The sequence below is a fragment of the Echinococcus granulosus genome (assembly GCF_000524195.1).
Source record: "Echinococcus granulosus chromosome Unknown EG_S00001, whole genome shotgun sequence".
Classification (NCBI taxonomy): Eukaryota; Metazoa; Platyhelminthes; class Cestoda; order Cyclophyllidea; family Taeniidae; genus Echinococcus; species Echinococcus granulosus.
In genome coordinates, this window is record NW_020170381.1 from 1,255,218 (window position 1) to 1,272,679 (window position 17,462).

Below are 17,462 nucleotides of genomic sequence, written 5' to 3' on the forward strand. Positions count from 1 at the left end.
TGCAATCTGCATCGAAAAATTTGCAACAAAGGCTTTGTGAAATGATGAGACTCAATTTATGTATCTTTTTATGCTCACCATTTGGCATTATTAAGGTGGAATGGAAAGAGCTGGTATTTAAATTTATTCGTCTGCATCTGAGGAAAGTGAATATAAGTGCGCACGCACTTATTATAAACTACAAGTTTTGCAGTAAATGTCAAACTCACAAAAGATGAACTTTGCAAGAATTAAAAATAGAACAACGCGAAAATGCATAAACATTGATGCAAGCTGTAAGTGAAAAATTCAAGAGTTAGTACATTTGAGTTTACAAAATATACATTCCTCAATTCAGATTATCTGACAACCAAGAAAGCAAAGCAGCAAATGATTTGATATGTACTTCTTTAAAATAAGAACTAGGATCACAAATCTTGAATAAGTTTCCTGTTGACAAATTCAAAGGAAATAAAATTTCAAGGAATGAATTATAAATAGCTTTAAACTACACACTTTTGCTCGAAACGGATTCAAGCTAAAGGCAAATAATAGAAACAATATTTAATGGGTTAACCAAAAAAGAGAAAATATAATAAAATTATTTGAAAAGTTGTCTTATTCTTTTTTGCCCTAAAAACAGAAAGAAAAGACAATATTCAACCACTTTGCATTTTTAAGAAAAATGAGGGTACTCTATTTATGGGCAATGCTCCGAACTCCGCCAGAGCTTAAAGATACCAATGCACTAGTCCTTAGCGCCACTCATGAATGCAAAACCAATCGAATTTACCAAACTGACAAATTCTCGACATTATTTTGGTGGGTGAGGGCAGTCCATTTACTAATGGAGTTTGCAAGGGCAAATGGATCCTCATGGGATCTTTATGCTTTAAAAAACACTTTATATAAATTAACAGTGACAAGACATTAGTAAAAGCGTCCGTTGTTGTGGTGAGAAGGTATAATAGTATTTTATTCTTTTCTCACAGAAAATAAATTTGATTAAACAACTTGTTCTTGATTGCGGAATATGTACAGTAACGTTCATCCGATAAAATTACATCGTCATTCTATTTAACATAGGGAAGTGTTTAGTCACGTGACTCTTTATGAGCCATTAAGAAGTAGCTCACACATTTAGTTTCGCTATATGAAACGAGGATGTCTACAATTTGCCTAAAATTAAGTATTTTGATTGAAATTACGAATAAGCAAAGCATGTAAATACAGTCTGCAAGAAAAGCAGCTGAGTGCGGCAAAAAAGATCATGGGGAAAACGTGGAGGATTAAGGGTATTCTTTGGCACAGAGGATGGAGATGGAGGTTTAATTTAGCAATTTTCAGCCAGTCCTCAAACTTCATCCCATCTCCAAAAGGGAAAGTCTGCCGGTGCCGCCACCAGCGTAGGACAAGGCTCGAAGACCTTCTCTTCCCTGGTCCTCATACTCTTGAAACACCCAGGTTAATTCGACTTCGACGTGAATATTAGGATACGTAAATGGGGGAAGCAAGTACAAGTTTAGGAAGGTGTGGACATGGGATCGCTTTCCGGGTTACAGGATATTGACGCCTCCATCACGAGGTTTGATTCGTATGTCTGCCGCTTCTCTGGAAGGGACATTAAAACAACATAAGTATTACATTATATTACACTGGCAACATTTGATTCACAAACTACTTATTACTAGTCATTAAATGCGTGATTCGCTTTTGAAGAGATGACTTTTGTGAGATTTTGCCATGATTTGGGTTTTAAATAGCACAACTTTGTTCCAGTGGACAATGAAATTTGAGAGGAAACTACATACTGCTAGGATTTATTTAAATTTAACGCTTGTGGCATTTTAGCTTGCGGGCATGCAATTGAAATAATAACTATTTTGGATGTAATATTACTTCCGTAATAAGACACGTTGGCATTCGAGCCAATCGTGCATGATTGTTTTGTTAACAACTAGAAGTTCCAAAGCAAAAAATACTAATACTTAGTAAAAAAGTACATGTGAGTTAATTGAAATGCCTTTCATTTTTTCTAACCTGAACAAGGAGGATGTCGGTTATTTTTCCGCATTTATCGGATTTTCAGCACCAGTGCTTGAGGGGAGCTTTGTCACAGATGCTTTTAAGCACCATTGTAGTGAATACACAGCAAACAGTACTTGAGTTTGTAGTAGTGGGCCAGTATCATGCAAATTGATTAAAGATGAAGTTATCTTTTTTATATATCAGTAGATTTAAATACTGACGCACAAATTTTGTTGCTCTTGTGGTCAATACTTCTTCTCGAAATTGGCTTAATAAATAACTTTATTTGGGCTATCTCTACAAGACCGGTATTTACAGACAAACAATGCACATAAATGAGTGTTTACCAAATGGCATAAGTGAAGTGATATTTTAGAACCATGGTACTCTCCAATTAAGGATTTACTGTGGGTACTAATTTTGGGGAGGGTGCGCTGAGTCAAGTTATCTATTACGCATTTGGAGAAACTAAGTGCTATTTCCCTTGATTACGCATGTATATTTTTGATTAAGCTCCACAAATGTGCTGTAAAAGAGGTACTCTCATTGGAGGATAATTTGAATGCCACTGAATGACGCAGTAAAAGCCTACCAATGCGTAATAAGAGGGCCCGAGTTCCTCTTGTCCAAAAACACCGGTAGATAGACCCAGCGCTACTCCAATTTAAGCTAGAAATGCTTAACCAAATGCATCAAAGCTATGCAAAGCAGAGATTTCGCGAATCTAATTAAAGAGCGTCTTCCGATATAAAACACACCTTCTCTTTGCGTGCGAGATTGCTCTCCGGCTAATTATATTTATTGGCAACATGAAAACCCAATTAAACACAACAGTGGTGGTAAAGGAAGCAGGAAGAGAGCAGCAACTCTGCATTTCGTTTAGAAATCCCAATTTTTGAGTCTGTTCTTTGATTTGTAAGACAATTTGTTAAAAGAAATTGATTATTAACCAGTGATTAATTGATGTTTGACCTCAGTGTTAAAAATTTAAACGAATCATTTCGAATGGTACCTTATATCCTCCGTGCTCTTCTCTTAAAGCATAACATTTTTATTTAAAAGTGTGTAATAACTTTCGCAATAGTTTCATACGGATATATGATATTTCCACAATAATTAAAGTGCATGGTGTAGATGTCGGAATATACGAGCGAAATTTTCATTCACTTTAAGGTAGCTTGTAAATTTTAAGTTTAGAATAGTTTAAAAACATGGCGAAATAAATGTAAGCAGACATTATTCGACTTTATTTATTATCAATTTTCTGCATTTTTTACATATTATAGGATAAATAAGCACCAAGACTTACAGATTATAATAAAATCGACGCATGATAATTAAAATCAGTCTAAAATAAATTATTTTCGTTGTTTCAATACACTTTAACGCAAGACACAGCAATGTTTAAAAGTTCAATTGCACTTCAAGCATTGATCATCAGGCGGCTAAGCTGCATTCATCTAGATAACTGTTACTTTTGAACTTTGTTAATCAAAAATATTTAAAAATAAATTTGATTCCATAATGCCATTTAAAATCTGGTTTACTTGAGTAAGTCAGCTGTTGCATTAATAAATTTATCTCAAAATTTGAATACCTTAGGCTGTTTTAGGAGTGCGTGGTCGACACTCCAATTTTATCGCTAGTTACATTTTTAGGCCAGCTTTGAATGTAAGCTAAATATAGCAACCGAGTTTGAACTTCACACTACCAGCTTTAGCTAAAATCACCAAAATCATCGGTTTGCATTGACATGATAGTTATACACCGTGTTCTAATGGACGGAAAAGATTTCAAATGAATCCAAATAAATGTTAAGTGAGCCAGTAAACTATAACATTTGTCCTTTACGAGTCCTCCAAAAATGGTGCCTTCAATAAGCAATTTCGTAAGATTTCTAAGGTAGACAGTTTTACTTTGTAACTGAATTTACTTTCAGATAAAGTCGTTCAGTCCCATACGGTGAGAAGCGAGTACGAAGTTTAATGTTCTGCATTATAGCGTGTAGTCAATAATGTAATAGACTTCGGATGTGTTATAGTTGCCTTCAATGTTCCAGTACTTACAATAGCCCACGATAATCACCCAGTTCTTAATCTTTTTTTCATCAGTGAATTTTTCTAGTTTTGTACTCATGTCTCATGCAGACACTGTGACGATGTAAACAACCAGAATGTACGCTACCATAAGGAAAATAACTGGGTAACTTGCTCTTTGCAATCATAATTTTCAATTCTGCAGCAATACTAAGAAAGGATTTTTCACAAATATTTATCTTTTGGGGTTTTAGTAACTGTTATTCGCATAGTTCATGCAACTTTGCTATCTCCTGTTACATTTGAGTTGAGATTAAATGTGCTCAAAAATACTTCAAACGTTTTGTTTAAAAGTGAAGTGAAAGCGCACCAATCCATCTCAAAGTACATTGCAAATTTTGAAGTCTTATCAATTATTCATTTGCCTAGCAGCCGTTTGCGATAACGACACAAGATTTTATTGCTCAATTTTTGTCTCCTTAGACATGCCACTCCACTACATCATTAATAAATATTTAAAGCTGATTTGCTTCCCCAGGGAAGGCAGGCCTAGTACGACACAATCTTTGCGTACCTCTCTAGATAGAATGCGTCGCGAATACACTGCTACTCGAGTTTAATTTTGCTAAGAACTCCATTCTTAATTAATCTCCACTGTATTAGCAAGGTCGCATGACCAAAACGAACGCTTGTCACGAAAATCGGTATTTGGTTTAAATTTTTAAGCGTATTTTACATCTCTGCGGCCAAACACAGCCGCTCGCTTCATTTAAAAGTATGCCTTTGTTTTGTACTAAATTGATGCAGAAAAAATGCATTTTTTGGCTCCTCAAGTAAGCACACCTCTTGCCGAATCAAAACCGAAAGGAATTGGACTCATTTACGCCACAATTTATGTATATGTATCATTTTTAATTACAGTGCATATGAGGATATAATGTACCCATTTATTGCTTCTACTGCTGCTCCAAATTAAGCCAAAAGTATAAAATTTAAATTTTTACTTGATGGTTTCGTCACTTACCGCAAAATGAAGGTTAGAATAGACGCCACACAATTTTACAGATGATTCTTTTGAAATTATTCAAGACTAATGGTACTCATTTTGAAAACAAAGTACACATGGGCATGACCATTTAACCCATTAGTCAAATAATAGGCTATTGCCTTACTCAAGAGGACTATAATATACCAAAAGTAGAACAGAACTAATGTATCAAGAATGTCAGTGATTTGTGTAGACATGCCGACTTTTCTTGTCAGTACAGAACTATTTAAAAATCACGTTTGTCCGTAAATCTACCCATGGCCTGCTGTTTTTTAAAAATTGCCTATGTGCTTAGCTGAGTGCTACCTATTTTTTCAGTGACAAACTGCGCATATTTTAATTTATCATTTTTTTACTTTGTAGCAATTAGCATTTCATAGTATTTATTCATTTTACGTTTAAGAGACGAATTCATGGGCAGTGGAAGTTGGTTGCTTCTCAGAAAGTGCTGATAAAGAGCGTGGCAACGAATTATCTCTGAAAATCCTCCTTTGTTAGTCTTCATTAAAGGCCCCTTCTGCTCCGGTGAGATATAACTGTTTGAAAAGCTGCCATCGGCAACACCTGGAATTCGTGGGCTTAGTAAATAAGCGATTTATAAAGTCAATTCTCACTACCTGATTATATCTCCCACACAAATTTAGTATTCGAAGGACAACATATTCTAAAATCTATTATCTGGGATTAACTGCCACTGGAGTTCAAGTGAAAGAGAAAGTGGTTCTAAAGCAGTGGCTTTCATGATATATTATCGAAGAATAGTTACCAGGGCTACTCGTTTTCTATTCGCGAAGTGGTCTGCACCTCAAATGCCTTAGAAGTTAAGGCTGATAAATACGATAAAAACAAAATTTTGCTAGGCCTTTCAAACTTACCTAAATGCATTTAAAAATCACAAATTGTATTATAATCCTTTGGGCTAATATTTTTATCTCCTGTGCTATTCTGAGTCATTTTACAGAGACAATACCTAGTGTTACAAATATGTTCTAATGATCACAGGCTTCGTATTCAAAATAAAAATTTCGTACTTATTTCTAAATACTCCACAACTTTGTTAAATTTTGATAGTGGATAAATGAGTTCGCTGTAATTGGTAAAAGTGATTTAACAAAACTTAATTAGTTTTGGCTCATAAAAACATGGGTTTCGAATAAAAATCTAGTTAACTGTACAAGTAGTAATATTTTCATAGTGTTTGACAAAATGTTCGATAATAAAGCATGATATAAACAGATTAAGCAGTTTTGCATTCAAATACAATGAATAAACTTTGGAACACTGCGGAGCCAACGGAACTTCTTATTTGGATTGATTCCTGCAATAAATGGAACTAAAATGCTTTTCTATGAAATGGTAAATAACAAAGGTAAAGCTTCCCATCTCCATAGTAAACCATTTGCTTGATATTCCTCGACTACGTTTTATTAGTTTGGAGGGCCTATATACTACTTTTATGAAATCTTCTAATTTGCTTTGGTATTGCATTATCGTCAAGTGGCAACTGCATAGAAATCGCATAAGATGATCAAGATTATAGGGCTGACTAGGCACGTAAAGTTCAGGCACTTTTAAGGAAAAAGTTATCAATGAATTCGGCCATGTTTGGAGAGATATGGAATCCCCTGAGTAGAATGTAAATTAACGGTCGAGAGAAACAGAAAAAAATTAAACTGAACCAAATGGTATTTGAAATCGACTACATAATCGCATAGCTCCATATTTACATATGTAACGCCTTTGTGGTGACAAGCGGTTAGTTTGCACCAACCTAGTAGCTCTATGGAGGTCTCAGATCCTTAACGAGGAAATTACCCATTGTGCATAAACTTTAATTATTCGTAAACCTCCCCATGCAACGCAAGTATGAGATATCCTTCACCCAATCTTTTCCATACGAGAATCTAAAATTAAAGTAGGGGAGAGAACCAGGAAATTACTGGATTGGTATCAAAAAGCCGGTAATTAAAATTTAAAGTCTTAAAGTCTCACACTTATAACTGCTCAAATAGCTAGTTAAACCTTTGAATAAATTGTGTTTTAATGAAATGATGCGATTATAATTTCCTTTGAAAAATTCTGATCAAACGAAGGGACTGAGAAATGCTGCAATTATATTCAACTTATTACTTTACGGAAATTAGTTGCCCGTACAGTTTGTAACTAAGCCGATAGACTAGCAAAAATATTTTGTTACTTTGACTATTCCTCTGTTAACATTAGTAAAATAGGAACGATCTGGTTAGCGATTATTGCAAAACTGAATATGAGGTAACCTTAAATTCAGCTTTTGGCAGAAGTTAAAACGTTCGTGACCTACTATACTTCGAAGAAGCTCAATTCAAATATGACTGCTTTTGATAGCAAAAATATAGTTTCTTGCATTTTTCAGTGATATTTTCATGTAGTAATTTGATCCAATCGACTATTAATATGGTCACCGAATATTTTCACGCAAAATAGTACGCTCAATTTATCTTATGGCTCTGGGCAACTTTACAGTCGGCTGCTTCTTTTAAAAATAGTCTAAAATTTGGGGGAACGAGTCTGCTGACCAATTTAGGATCGAACGAAAGCATGGTTAAATTAAGGAAGATATTTTTAGTAATGAGTTAAGGCATTGAAACATTATCAAAAAACAACAAATTTGACCTACCTTTGGACACATAACTAAAAGTGTGGCAATTGAATACGCATTTCAGTCTAAAACTTTGGGGAAGGGGGAGTTAGACGCTGCTGCTTGGCACAGAATCCATTAAGTGTCGTAGTCCTGATTTACAGCGTTACTGATCGAGCATTTCAGCCAGACATCATACAGAAGTGAAATATAAAGAGCTCTAGCAAATGGGATTTGAAAAATTGCTTAAATAGTGAGCTTGTTTTGGTAGGCTGCAGCCACTTTTCATCGCTCCATTTCATTAGTTTAATAAAGTCGCTCTTAAAAACAGTCCATGTCCTTTAAAAGCCTAATATGAAGCTGGTTTTGACAAACAATTGCTTTAACTATATTAAAAACCACTTGTGTGCTAAAAATAAAATAGTTGCAAAATGACACTTGGTGTAGCTTTTTGGAAATCGTGTCGACTGATTTCACTGGATTCTCTTTCACTGATGCCAACACAGACCACTTTTATGATCAAATTTGGAAAATTCACGCAAGAGATTAAGATTCAGACATAAATATCACTATTAGCATTGATTGTTCAGTCGGCAAATAGTCTCATAGTGTACGTGTCTTCCAATGTTGCCTCAAAATTAATACATTTATTAATACTTCACGGCTAGACTGGCTGGTAGTACTCTAAGCTTCCTAAATAAATTGTCTCATTTGATGTTCGCTGCAACTGAAGAGGAATGGTCGAATAAGCAAGTTATAATCTGCCTTCCTTTTGCAACTCAATAAAGCATAATTAATCGCCTCCGCCACAGCTATAATTCTTCTCAAAGTTGTATGAGTTCCCCAAGTAGTAAATTCCTTTGAGTTCCTTCTCCTCTCTGGCTCGCACGCTATCCAATTCGATTTATGTATCCCTAAACCTAGTCGGATTTTCGTGAAGCCCTTAAAAGTTAGGTTTGCTCAACTATTCCTTCACCATATATTCCATTGGATAGCAAAATCTTAATAAAAATCCCCTATGTTATTTAACGGTATTTTATGAGGCAAATAAAATAGGTACCCCTTACCAGTAACCACGAATGGGTCACTACTTAGGTGGTAAAATAATAAAATATTTTCTCGAATTTGCTTCAAAACCATAATGAGTGCTTTGTTCTGCTGTCTTTTTGTCATACCAATAAAAGCTACCGTATTTATTTTCTGATTTTGTATTATCATAAATTTGGTAAATTTATGGTTTTGGGTGCATTAAGTTTGCCAATGAATCAATGCCATTCAGCGGACTCTTTTGTTCTTGAAAATTTTTGGCGGTAATTCACAAGAAGTCTATCAATCAAAGTAGTGAAATAGAGAGGCCTGGACCAAATGTTCGAGCCCACGTTGTACTTTTCTACTTTAGACGGTTGTTAGAAGCTGAAATTTTGAATATCGTTGCTTTAAGAATTTCGTCCTTTGCGCTATTCTTGAAAGTAGCACAAGTTGCCGATTCGAAGTTCTGGCAAAAACTGTCAAGAAGTTAAATGCTTTAAATTTTGATGATGAAAACTGTAAAAGATTGCAGATAAAGGATTATGGGACTGTGCCTCGGTGTTGATAGGAAAATATTAAAGTGTCTTTTGGTAGTCGTACCTTAATAGATTTAAGTTTGAGCTGCCTTAAGTTCCCTAATTTTCACCTCAGTTCTCAACTTACCGATTAAAATATCTGTAACTACATAGCATACACAAATTTTAACCTCTAGATGCATGATTTTACCCTCCCACTTAAGGTTAATATATAACATTCTTCCTTGATTAGGGAGTACTATGTAGTTGCTAACTCATGCTCTGACTATCTCAAAACATTTTAACGTCCAAAAGAGTGAAACTCCACAAATTGATTTACATGCAAAATCTACCTGATTGTACAACTTTAGGCATGGAATTTTTAGCTCCAGTCAAAACGGGGATAAAATTGTCTCTTTGTTTTTTAAGGGAAGATGTAGTTGGATTATCCTATGTAAAGCAAAGTGATTGCCCTCCAAAGTGCCAGCATAGAAGTATTTCTTTTGTCTAGTTGCACTGTCCTTATTAAACAAAAAAAGCTTTATGCCTTTGTAATTTTAATTTGTTACGACCATGTTACCAGTGCCAAATTATCTTAATGTATAGATACTGACCGTCTTTTAGAAGGCCACATTCATCCGACGCACACTTAAGCACTCACACGTGGACTGCTTCCAAATACGAGGAATGGACTAATCATCAATCTAGACTGCCTTAAGTTCAATTTTCTGCGAGCTAGGTTTTAAGAAGTAAGGTGGTTATCACCGCTCTATCTCAAAACATATGGCGCCACTAAAATATGGAACTGCCGAGGGATTTGTGAGAAGTGGTTTTCACCCATATTTTGCCTTTGGCAAATATTTTTTTCCATTCAAAGTGAGTAATGATAGCACCTACCACTGTCTCTAGGATTGCCCATAATAGTGATAGGAAACGTCTAAATTAAATTAGAGTCTGGAATTTTAAATTAGTTTTGCTTATATAATAGGGGCTATATAGACATTTCAGAACTACCTGTTATTTTGCGCTGACATGAATACAGCAATAATTACTAACTTAGGAAAGCACAGAGTATATTTAATAATAATATGATTCATTGACAGTTAATAATCATAACCACTGTCTAGACAGGGGGAATTTTTTCTGTAATAATGTCGACAGAAAGAATTGAAAAGTGCCCTTATTGAAGTTTAGTCTTTTGTAAAAGCAAATGTTTGTACTGAGGGAATTAGTTAAGTGCACTTACTTAAATAAAGTTAACTCCTTTTGAAATAATAGCTGTTGTAATTTTATTTACCACAGTTTCCCATAAAGTGAGTTAGTTTTTAAGCATGTCCGACTGATTGTTTTCAAATGACGATTGCCATGTAATTCTCATTACTTTTAGGCCTCAACCTCAAAGCAACATGCAGTTGTCAATCACACTCTGGAGTGCTCATAAATTTATAAAGCTGTACTGGTATATATTTTACATGAAGTTTATACAAGTTTTTTAATTCACCATATTCCTTAAATTTTGTAACCACTTCAATATCTCTTCTTAAGATCATTAGATTAACCACAATACGTATCTCACTTGAAATGCCATTAAAATTTTTTTTAGGTACCGTAAAGAGAATTCACATCAATTTACCATGGTCTACAAAAGTAACAATGGCAAACATCAAGGGACCCGATGTCTTCCTTTGCTTTTACTTTATGCTATTACTGTCATACACTGATAATCATACTAGGTGTACTTACTGCTGTGCTTTACTAGTTCTGAGATTAAGCCCCTTTTAGTCCCCAATAGTATTACGTCAAATGTATAACAGATGATTTCACGGGTAGGATATCTTATGGCTCGAATGTGCCGAAACTTCAATTCCCTGCAAATCCATGGGGGCACAATGGGTGCTGTACAAGCCGATGACTAAACAACCGTACCCCTTTTTCCTCCAGTTGGTTCGATGCCTTCATAACGAGTGTGGAGAAGTCGAACAGAATAATTAATCTTTTCTCAAACGCTAAAAAATCACTCCCAGATTAGTGACACCGGCTATATCGGCATACCATTGAGGTATAACTATAACACTCTACATTCATTAAGGAGAGGCTGTACACGAGATGTATTAAACAACGCTACGCAATTGTATAAAAGACGTAATGACGTTTCGTTTACGCCAGATGTATTCCTATGTCTTAGAAACCCAATCATTTTCTTCATCTACACTGTGATTACCAATCTTAAAGGACTTGCATTTCTTCCCATCTGGCTTGTCTAGCTTGTCTTACATACTAGTAACCGAAATTTAGCAGTGATGCTTACAAGATTTTTCAAAAACTGTGCCAAATTTTTGCAAAAGATCCTTTTGGGACCATTTTACTGAGCATCCACGCTGATAACTTTCAAAGCCTGGTAACATCCACCACAAGCATTCATTTCTGGATAAATACCATGCGCGTCAGACTTCAATTACATGAAACAACTTTTGACATTGGTTCTTTTGCAACTCTTACGCCTGCCACGAAAGGCAAATGAGAACTTTGAAACTACTTGGAGAGAAACAGCAGCATGACTATTAAAGCCGTGATTTTCTTTGCAAATAGCAGCATATGTTTTCTACTACCCTTGCTCTACCGTATTACTGTCGTGAATTGCTAGGCATAATGAATGCTTCCTTGATTCGGTTGCCTGAATACTTCAATGCTGCTGCACCTAGATAGTCCTGGGTTCCAATCTACCGTGCTAGCAAGCTAAGAGTATGGTAGTAAAACAAAAATTGCTTGAGATAGATATAATCAAAGAATTACGATGATCGTGCCTTATCTAAATCACAAATTTACCCATTTTAGAGTTTAATTGGATCATATCCAAACGTACGTTAGCACAGTTGATTTTACCCATAAAATCAAGAAAGTTTAAAATTTTAATAGCTTTTGAGTAATACTTTTGCTTTTTACGATGATATCTCATGTTTATATAATTTGTTCACTCAATCGCCCTTTTAAGTAGAATTCTAAATAAGGCTATTCTGAGCGAGACAATAAAATATAGGTATTTTCTTTTAATATAGATTTTATTTAGTACTTGGCTATGCAATCATTCTGGACATTATTTACCGATAGACTACATCTACTTGTAATTCGAAACGACCATTAACTAACCTGCCAACTTCGATAAGCTCCAAATTGCACAATGTTATGTAAAGCTCTATCTTGCTGCACTTACTTCTTTGCAATTTAAATTAGCACTTGCTTAAGAACTCTGTCACATGCTCCTGCAATTTGTGTCTACTCTGCACCATTTTTTGGTTATGCAGACCCTTTAAGGCTTCAAGTAAATGTTGATAAAAGTCCATTTGGACATATTTATTTTCTGCCAGATCCCCAGTTAGCCGTCTAGTGGTTAACTATTACACAGTTTTGTCATATATTTGGTCCAAATCATCTTTCCACTTTGAACCCGAAAAATTGATAATCTCAGTAGATCTTCGTAATTGCAACTATTTTTTCACTGACCCACGGATCTTTTAAGCCACACCTCATCTACTTAACTTTCAGTAAGCTCTTTTCCACTTTGCTCTTCGAATTTGCATGTTGCCAAAACTCTTTGCTTTTATGCAGGCTCACGACGCACAAGTTAAAGTTATAAAATTACTCGTATTTTGGACTTATAGCACTGCGAACGATTAATGGCGACCAACAAAATACATGAATCTGTATGACTTAATCCATTTCCCATGAACGAAATACATCGTGCTTTACTCTTCTGTATTAAAGCAAAATATGCTCATCATACAAGTAGACCCTGTCGATTTTATGCAGAGCAGACGTCCATTCATTCTATTTAAAGTAAAAGAGTGATAAATTACCAGAAAATGTCTTTGTTATAATATCTGTTTTGATTCTATGACATGCGTGATCTCATAAGCGCCCTAGGAAAAGTGGCATTCAATAGCCACATTTTAGTCCTTTTGTGTTTAAGTAGGGGTTTTGTTAAGGAGATTGATACTAATGCAAGAAAAACGAAAGTGCTAGGCAGCCTATAAATTTCACGCAGTATTCTCAGGTCATGATTCAGTACTCAAAGTAAATCCGGGTCCAAAGTACTTAGACAGCGATTTGCACACCCGACAGTAAAAATGCGTGTGGATTCCAGGCTTTTGTTCCCTTTAGTGGCTATTTTCCATTTTATACAGAATCATTTTATGAAGGCTAATTTACATTGAGTATTTTGCAAGCCGTATGGATATATGACCTTTGAAGGCAGAATGCATGCGTACACCACGCCATCCACAGTCCTTTATTCTCGTTTACCCACGTGCCCGTGCCAATTCCCATACACACACACGCACATACACATATACACATCTTCCGCTTTCTGATTGGTCATTTGCAGTGTGGGGAGAAGGCGGAGCTTTGGGCATGTCAGTAGACATTCAAGCTCCAGACCGAAGTGATGATGTGCTTTTCCGAGAGTTGAAAGCAACACTTAAAGGCTTTCAGATGGAGCATCAATATGTTGAAAAGACCCACATTACAGCCGCTCTTTCTCTTGATATGTTGTATTTCTGCTCCGATTTCCTGCAAGGCTGATATACTGCCAGGTCTGGTCAGCTTCACCATGACAGAGGATTCTAAGGTTCCCCTCCTTCTTGGTGATGTTTTGGCCAATCTATTGCCAGAAATGCCTCTTCATAAAAGCGTCGCAAGTGTTCTAATTTTTCCTTCTTCTCAACCATTTTCCGAATATTTCCGGTTGATACAAAAAAGACGTGCAGGATCGTATAAAAGTCAGACAGTGATATCGTCCGAACTTCAGTTGATCAAACCCTTTGACCTCGAAATTGCGTGCAAAAAGCGTCTTTCATTACACCAGTGCTCCCAAGCAAATTACGGCTGCTGTTGTGACCATCGTAGCCTTTTCTGCTCAATAAAATTGCAACTCGCAGTAACTATCGGGGGTAGTATTTTTCACACAGCTGCACAACAAACTCCTTTCAAAGCACTTCTAATTGAAGTAAAAATTCTTGATCTAAATGATCAGACACCTGTGTTTACACCCGACATATTTGCACTGAAACTTAGTGAAGGTGTGAAGTATGATGATAAATATCGTTTGCCAGTCGCACGCGATGGTGATCTGGGTCAAAATGCAGAGGTGACATACTCAATTGCATCTATTCATGGAAGAGCGCCGAACTCAAAGAAGTGGCAACCGATTCCCAAAGGCAACGAAGTATTTTCACTCAACTCAGTTCCTCAGCCTCTATTTCTTGTAATCAATGGTTATTTAGACAGAGAAGAAATTGAATTGTACGAAATTTTAATTGAAGCTGAAGATATGTCAGCAAGCGTTGAATTGCGCAAAACGGGAACATTGACTCTTACTCTGATAGTCACGGATGTCAATGATGTTAGTCCAACGTTTCAGAGTCCAAATATAACTATTGATGTAGTGGAGAATTCAGTCAACGGTACCGTGGTTTGTACAATCTTGGCTCAGGATTATGACAGTGGAGTTAATGGGCGGATTCACTATTCAATTTCTCAGCATCAAAGAGGCTACCCCTTCTACATCGATTCAGAAACTGGGCTAATGACCGTAGCTGGTCAGATTGATCATGAACGGGATGATGAATACAGAATCGTTGTTGAGGCAGCAGATAATGGAACTCCGGCTAGAACTTCGACCTTACCTGTATTTGTACGTGTGCTTGATATAAATGACAACGCTCCAAGTATTTCCATATCCTCAATATTGGTTGGAAACAGTAGTTTCTCGTCTTCGTCAGAAGAAGCAGTAGTGCTTCATGTCCCCGAATCACTTCCCGTGGGAAGTTGCATAGCTAATATAAGCGTGACCGACCCCGATTTGGCGGAAAATACAACAATTTTTTGTCACGTGTCAGAGGAAACTTTTGAATTGCACTCCATTTCCCAGTGGTCATACTCGCTTCGTCTAGCGAAGTCATTAGATTATGAGACAAAAAGGCACCTTCAGATAAAAATATCATGTGAAGATTCGGGCAGACCTTATTCGCTTAAATCAGAAGCCTTCGTCAAAGCTATTGTCCTTAACGAAAATGACAATCCCCCAGTTTTCCAGAACCCACTTGTGATTCCACCCGCTTGGCTTGTAAATAACACAGATGTAGCTCAATTTTCCACCATTCTGGGTACTAAAACAAACGAGAGCCCAAGTGAAATGGTTGATGATTTCATTGTATTTATACCCAAGTCTTTCCCTTTGGGTGATGCCTTTTTGCGTTTTCGAGCAACAGATGAAGATTTTAATCATGAATCTGAAGAGAAAGTCAACAAGATGCACTTCGCCCTGAGCATTTACAAAGAACAACACTTCCAACCTGAGCCTCATTCTCTTTTCACTATTCCGCCAAACAAGGCAAGCCTTTTCAGTTTTTCGGAATCAAATGGAGAAGTTTTTCTTACCTCCGCTCCAAATCTCGACGGAACCATTTCTGTGTATAAGGGAGAGGTTGTGGCACAAGATACAACAGCGAAACCACTTACTACAAGGAAGAATCTCACCTTCATTGTCGCCGAAAATAATCTTAATGCCCCTATAATAAGGATATTCAACTTTGCGCTGGCAAATTCCTTATCCCCATACCAGATATTTGATCAAGAGCAAAATTTATCCATTCAGGAGGTCCCGTTTTACATTCCTCAGCAAAGCCCTTCAAACTCAATGATTGGGCAGGTGGTTGGTTCTGATTCGGACTCAGGACAATCAGGTCACGTCACCTACAATTTAACATTCAATCGGTTGAGCTGCATTGATGTAGCAATAAATAAATCCACAGGGCTTCTGACGTTGGTGACATTAAACGCTAGTTTAAGTAGTGAGTGTCAACTCAAGGCTTTATTGAACGTTGCCGATAATGGTTTTCCTAGGCGTAACAGTTACCTGCATATTACTTTCCAGTTGTTTGACGCTAGCAGATTGTCACCCAAGATATGCGTCAACCAGTCAATCATACCTGCAAATCAAGCTGCAAATAATGAGTCGGTATGGTATTTCCAATCAATTCTTCCGAAAATCGGTAAGTCTTTGTTCCGAGTTGATGTCAATATTTTGCCTGGATTGATCGAACCATCATACAAAATGAAACTGTGTACACCAAACTACGAAATTTTCCCTCCCGTACCAATGGGCCTATCAATTGAAGAAAAAACAGGAGCAGTCTACGTCACAGATTCTTTGGTTAAATTATCAAGTTACACTGTCTACATTACAGTTTCCAACCGTTATTGGCCCTCATTACCATCATCTATTTATAAAACAGAAATCGAGATCAGTGAAAGTGGAGCCGCAACGGTTCGGATTGTACCAGTGGAGAACATTGACTGCAAATTTCATGATGTAACTGAGATTGATTTGAGTAGTTCACGAAGAAATTTCACGGCATTTTGCATCAGTACGTTTTCTGGTGCCAGTTTTCTTTGCGTACTAGTCGTCGTTTTAATGGTTCTGTTGAAGAAATCCGGAGGGAAACCTCAGATACCATCGATGTGGAAGGTGCTCAATAAGAAGGCCAAATCAAGCTTGTATGACCGAAAACAGTTTAAAAAACGTTTAAGTGAGACGATTGAAACTGTAAAAGTCGAAGAACAATGTGACACCTGCCCGCATAGTAGTGAGTCCATTCTCCTACCATATTTTAACCATGTGATAACATTTGCATACATATTTATAAACATTTGATAATGCCTCTTTTACATTGTTAATGAAGTTAAAGTTTGTTTAAAAATATACGCAAGGGAATTAAATTTTTAAACTCTTTCAATTTTGTTCACAATATTTTTGGCATATCTACCCTTAAGTAAAAACATGCATCCATGCCAAACCGGTTACCCTAAGTCATTTTTTGAATTTCTCATACATACAGGTTGGTCGCTTGTCCGAGAGAAAAGCAGATGATAACCCGCATAATTTGATTTCCAATAACATCACAACCTATGGGTAGCCTACGGGTACAATGAACACAGAATTTCCGTTTTTTTCTTTGATGTTCATATAATACTGCCCTGAGAAAACCCTAAACGATTACATGGATGAACTGCTTGATAACATTTCTGCTGTCTCGAAAGGCGGAAGTGAATTTTATTGGCTGTTGCTTTCCGCCAGTCTTCGAATTGATACCTAAAAATAGGAGCTCCTTATGCTTTAATTATTCATTGATAAAACTAATAATCAATGATTC

The 17,462-nt window shown here is 36.4% G+C and overlaps 1 protein-coding gene across 1 annotated transcript; it reads left to right on the forward strand. All coding sequences in view use genetic code 11, as the record gives it.

Moving 5' to 3' along the window:
• Positions 1-13,858: 13,858 nt before the first annotated feature.
• Positions 13,859-16,963, forward strand: EGR_00149 (Protocadherin alpha-7; the record flags this gene model as incomplete). The annotated part of the gene is made up of 1 exon (XM_024489398.1): positions 13,859-16,963. One exon carries the CDS (start codon positions 13,859-13,861, stop codon positions 16,961-16,963), a length of 3,105 nt encoding a protein of 1,034 aa, XP_024356076.1.
• Positions 16,964-17,462: the final 499 nt, after the last annotated feature.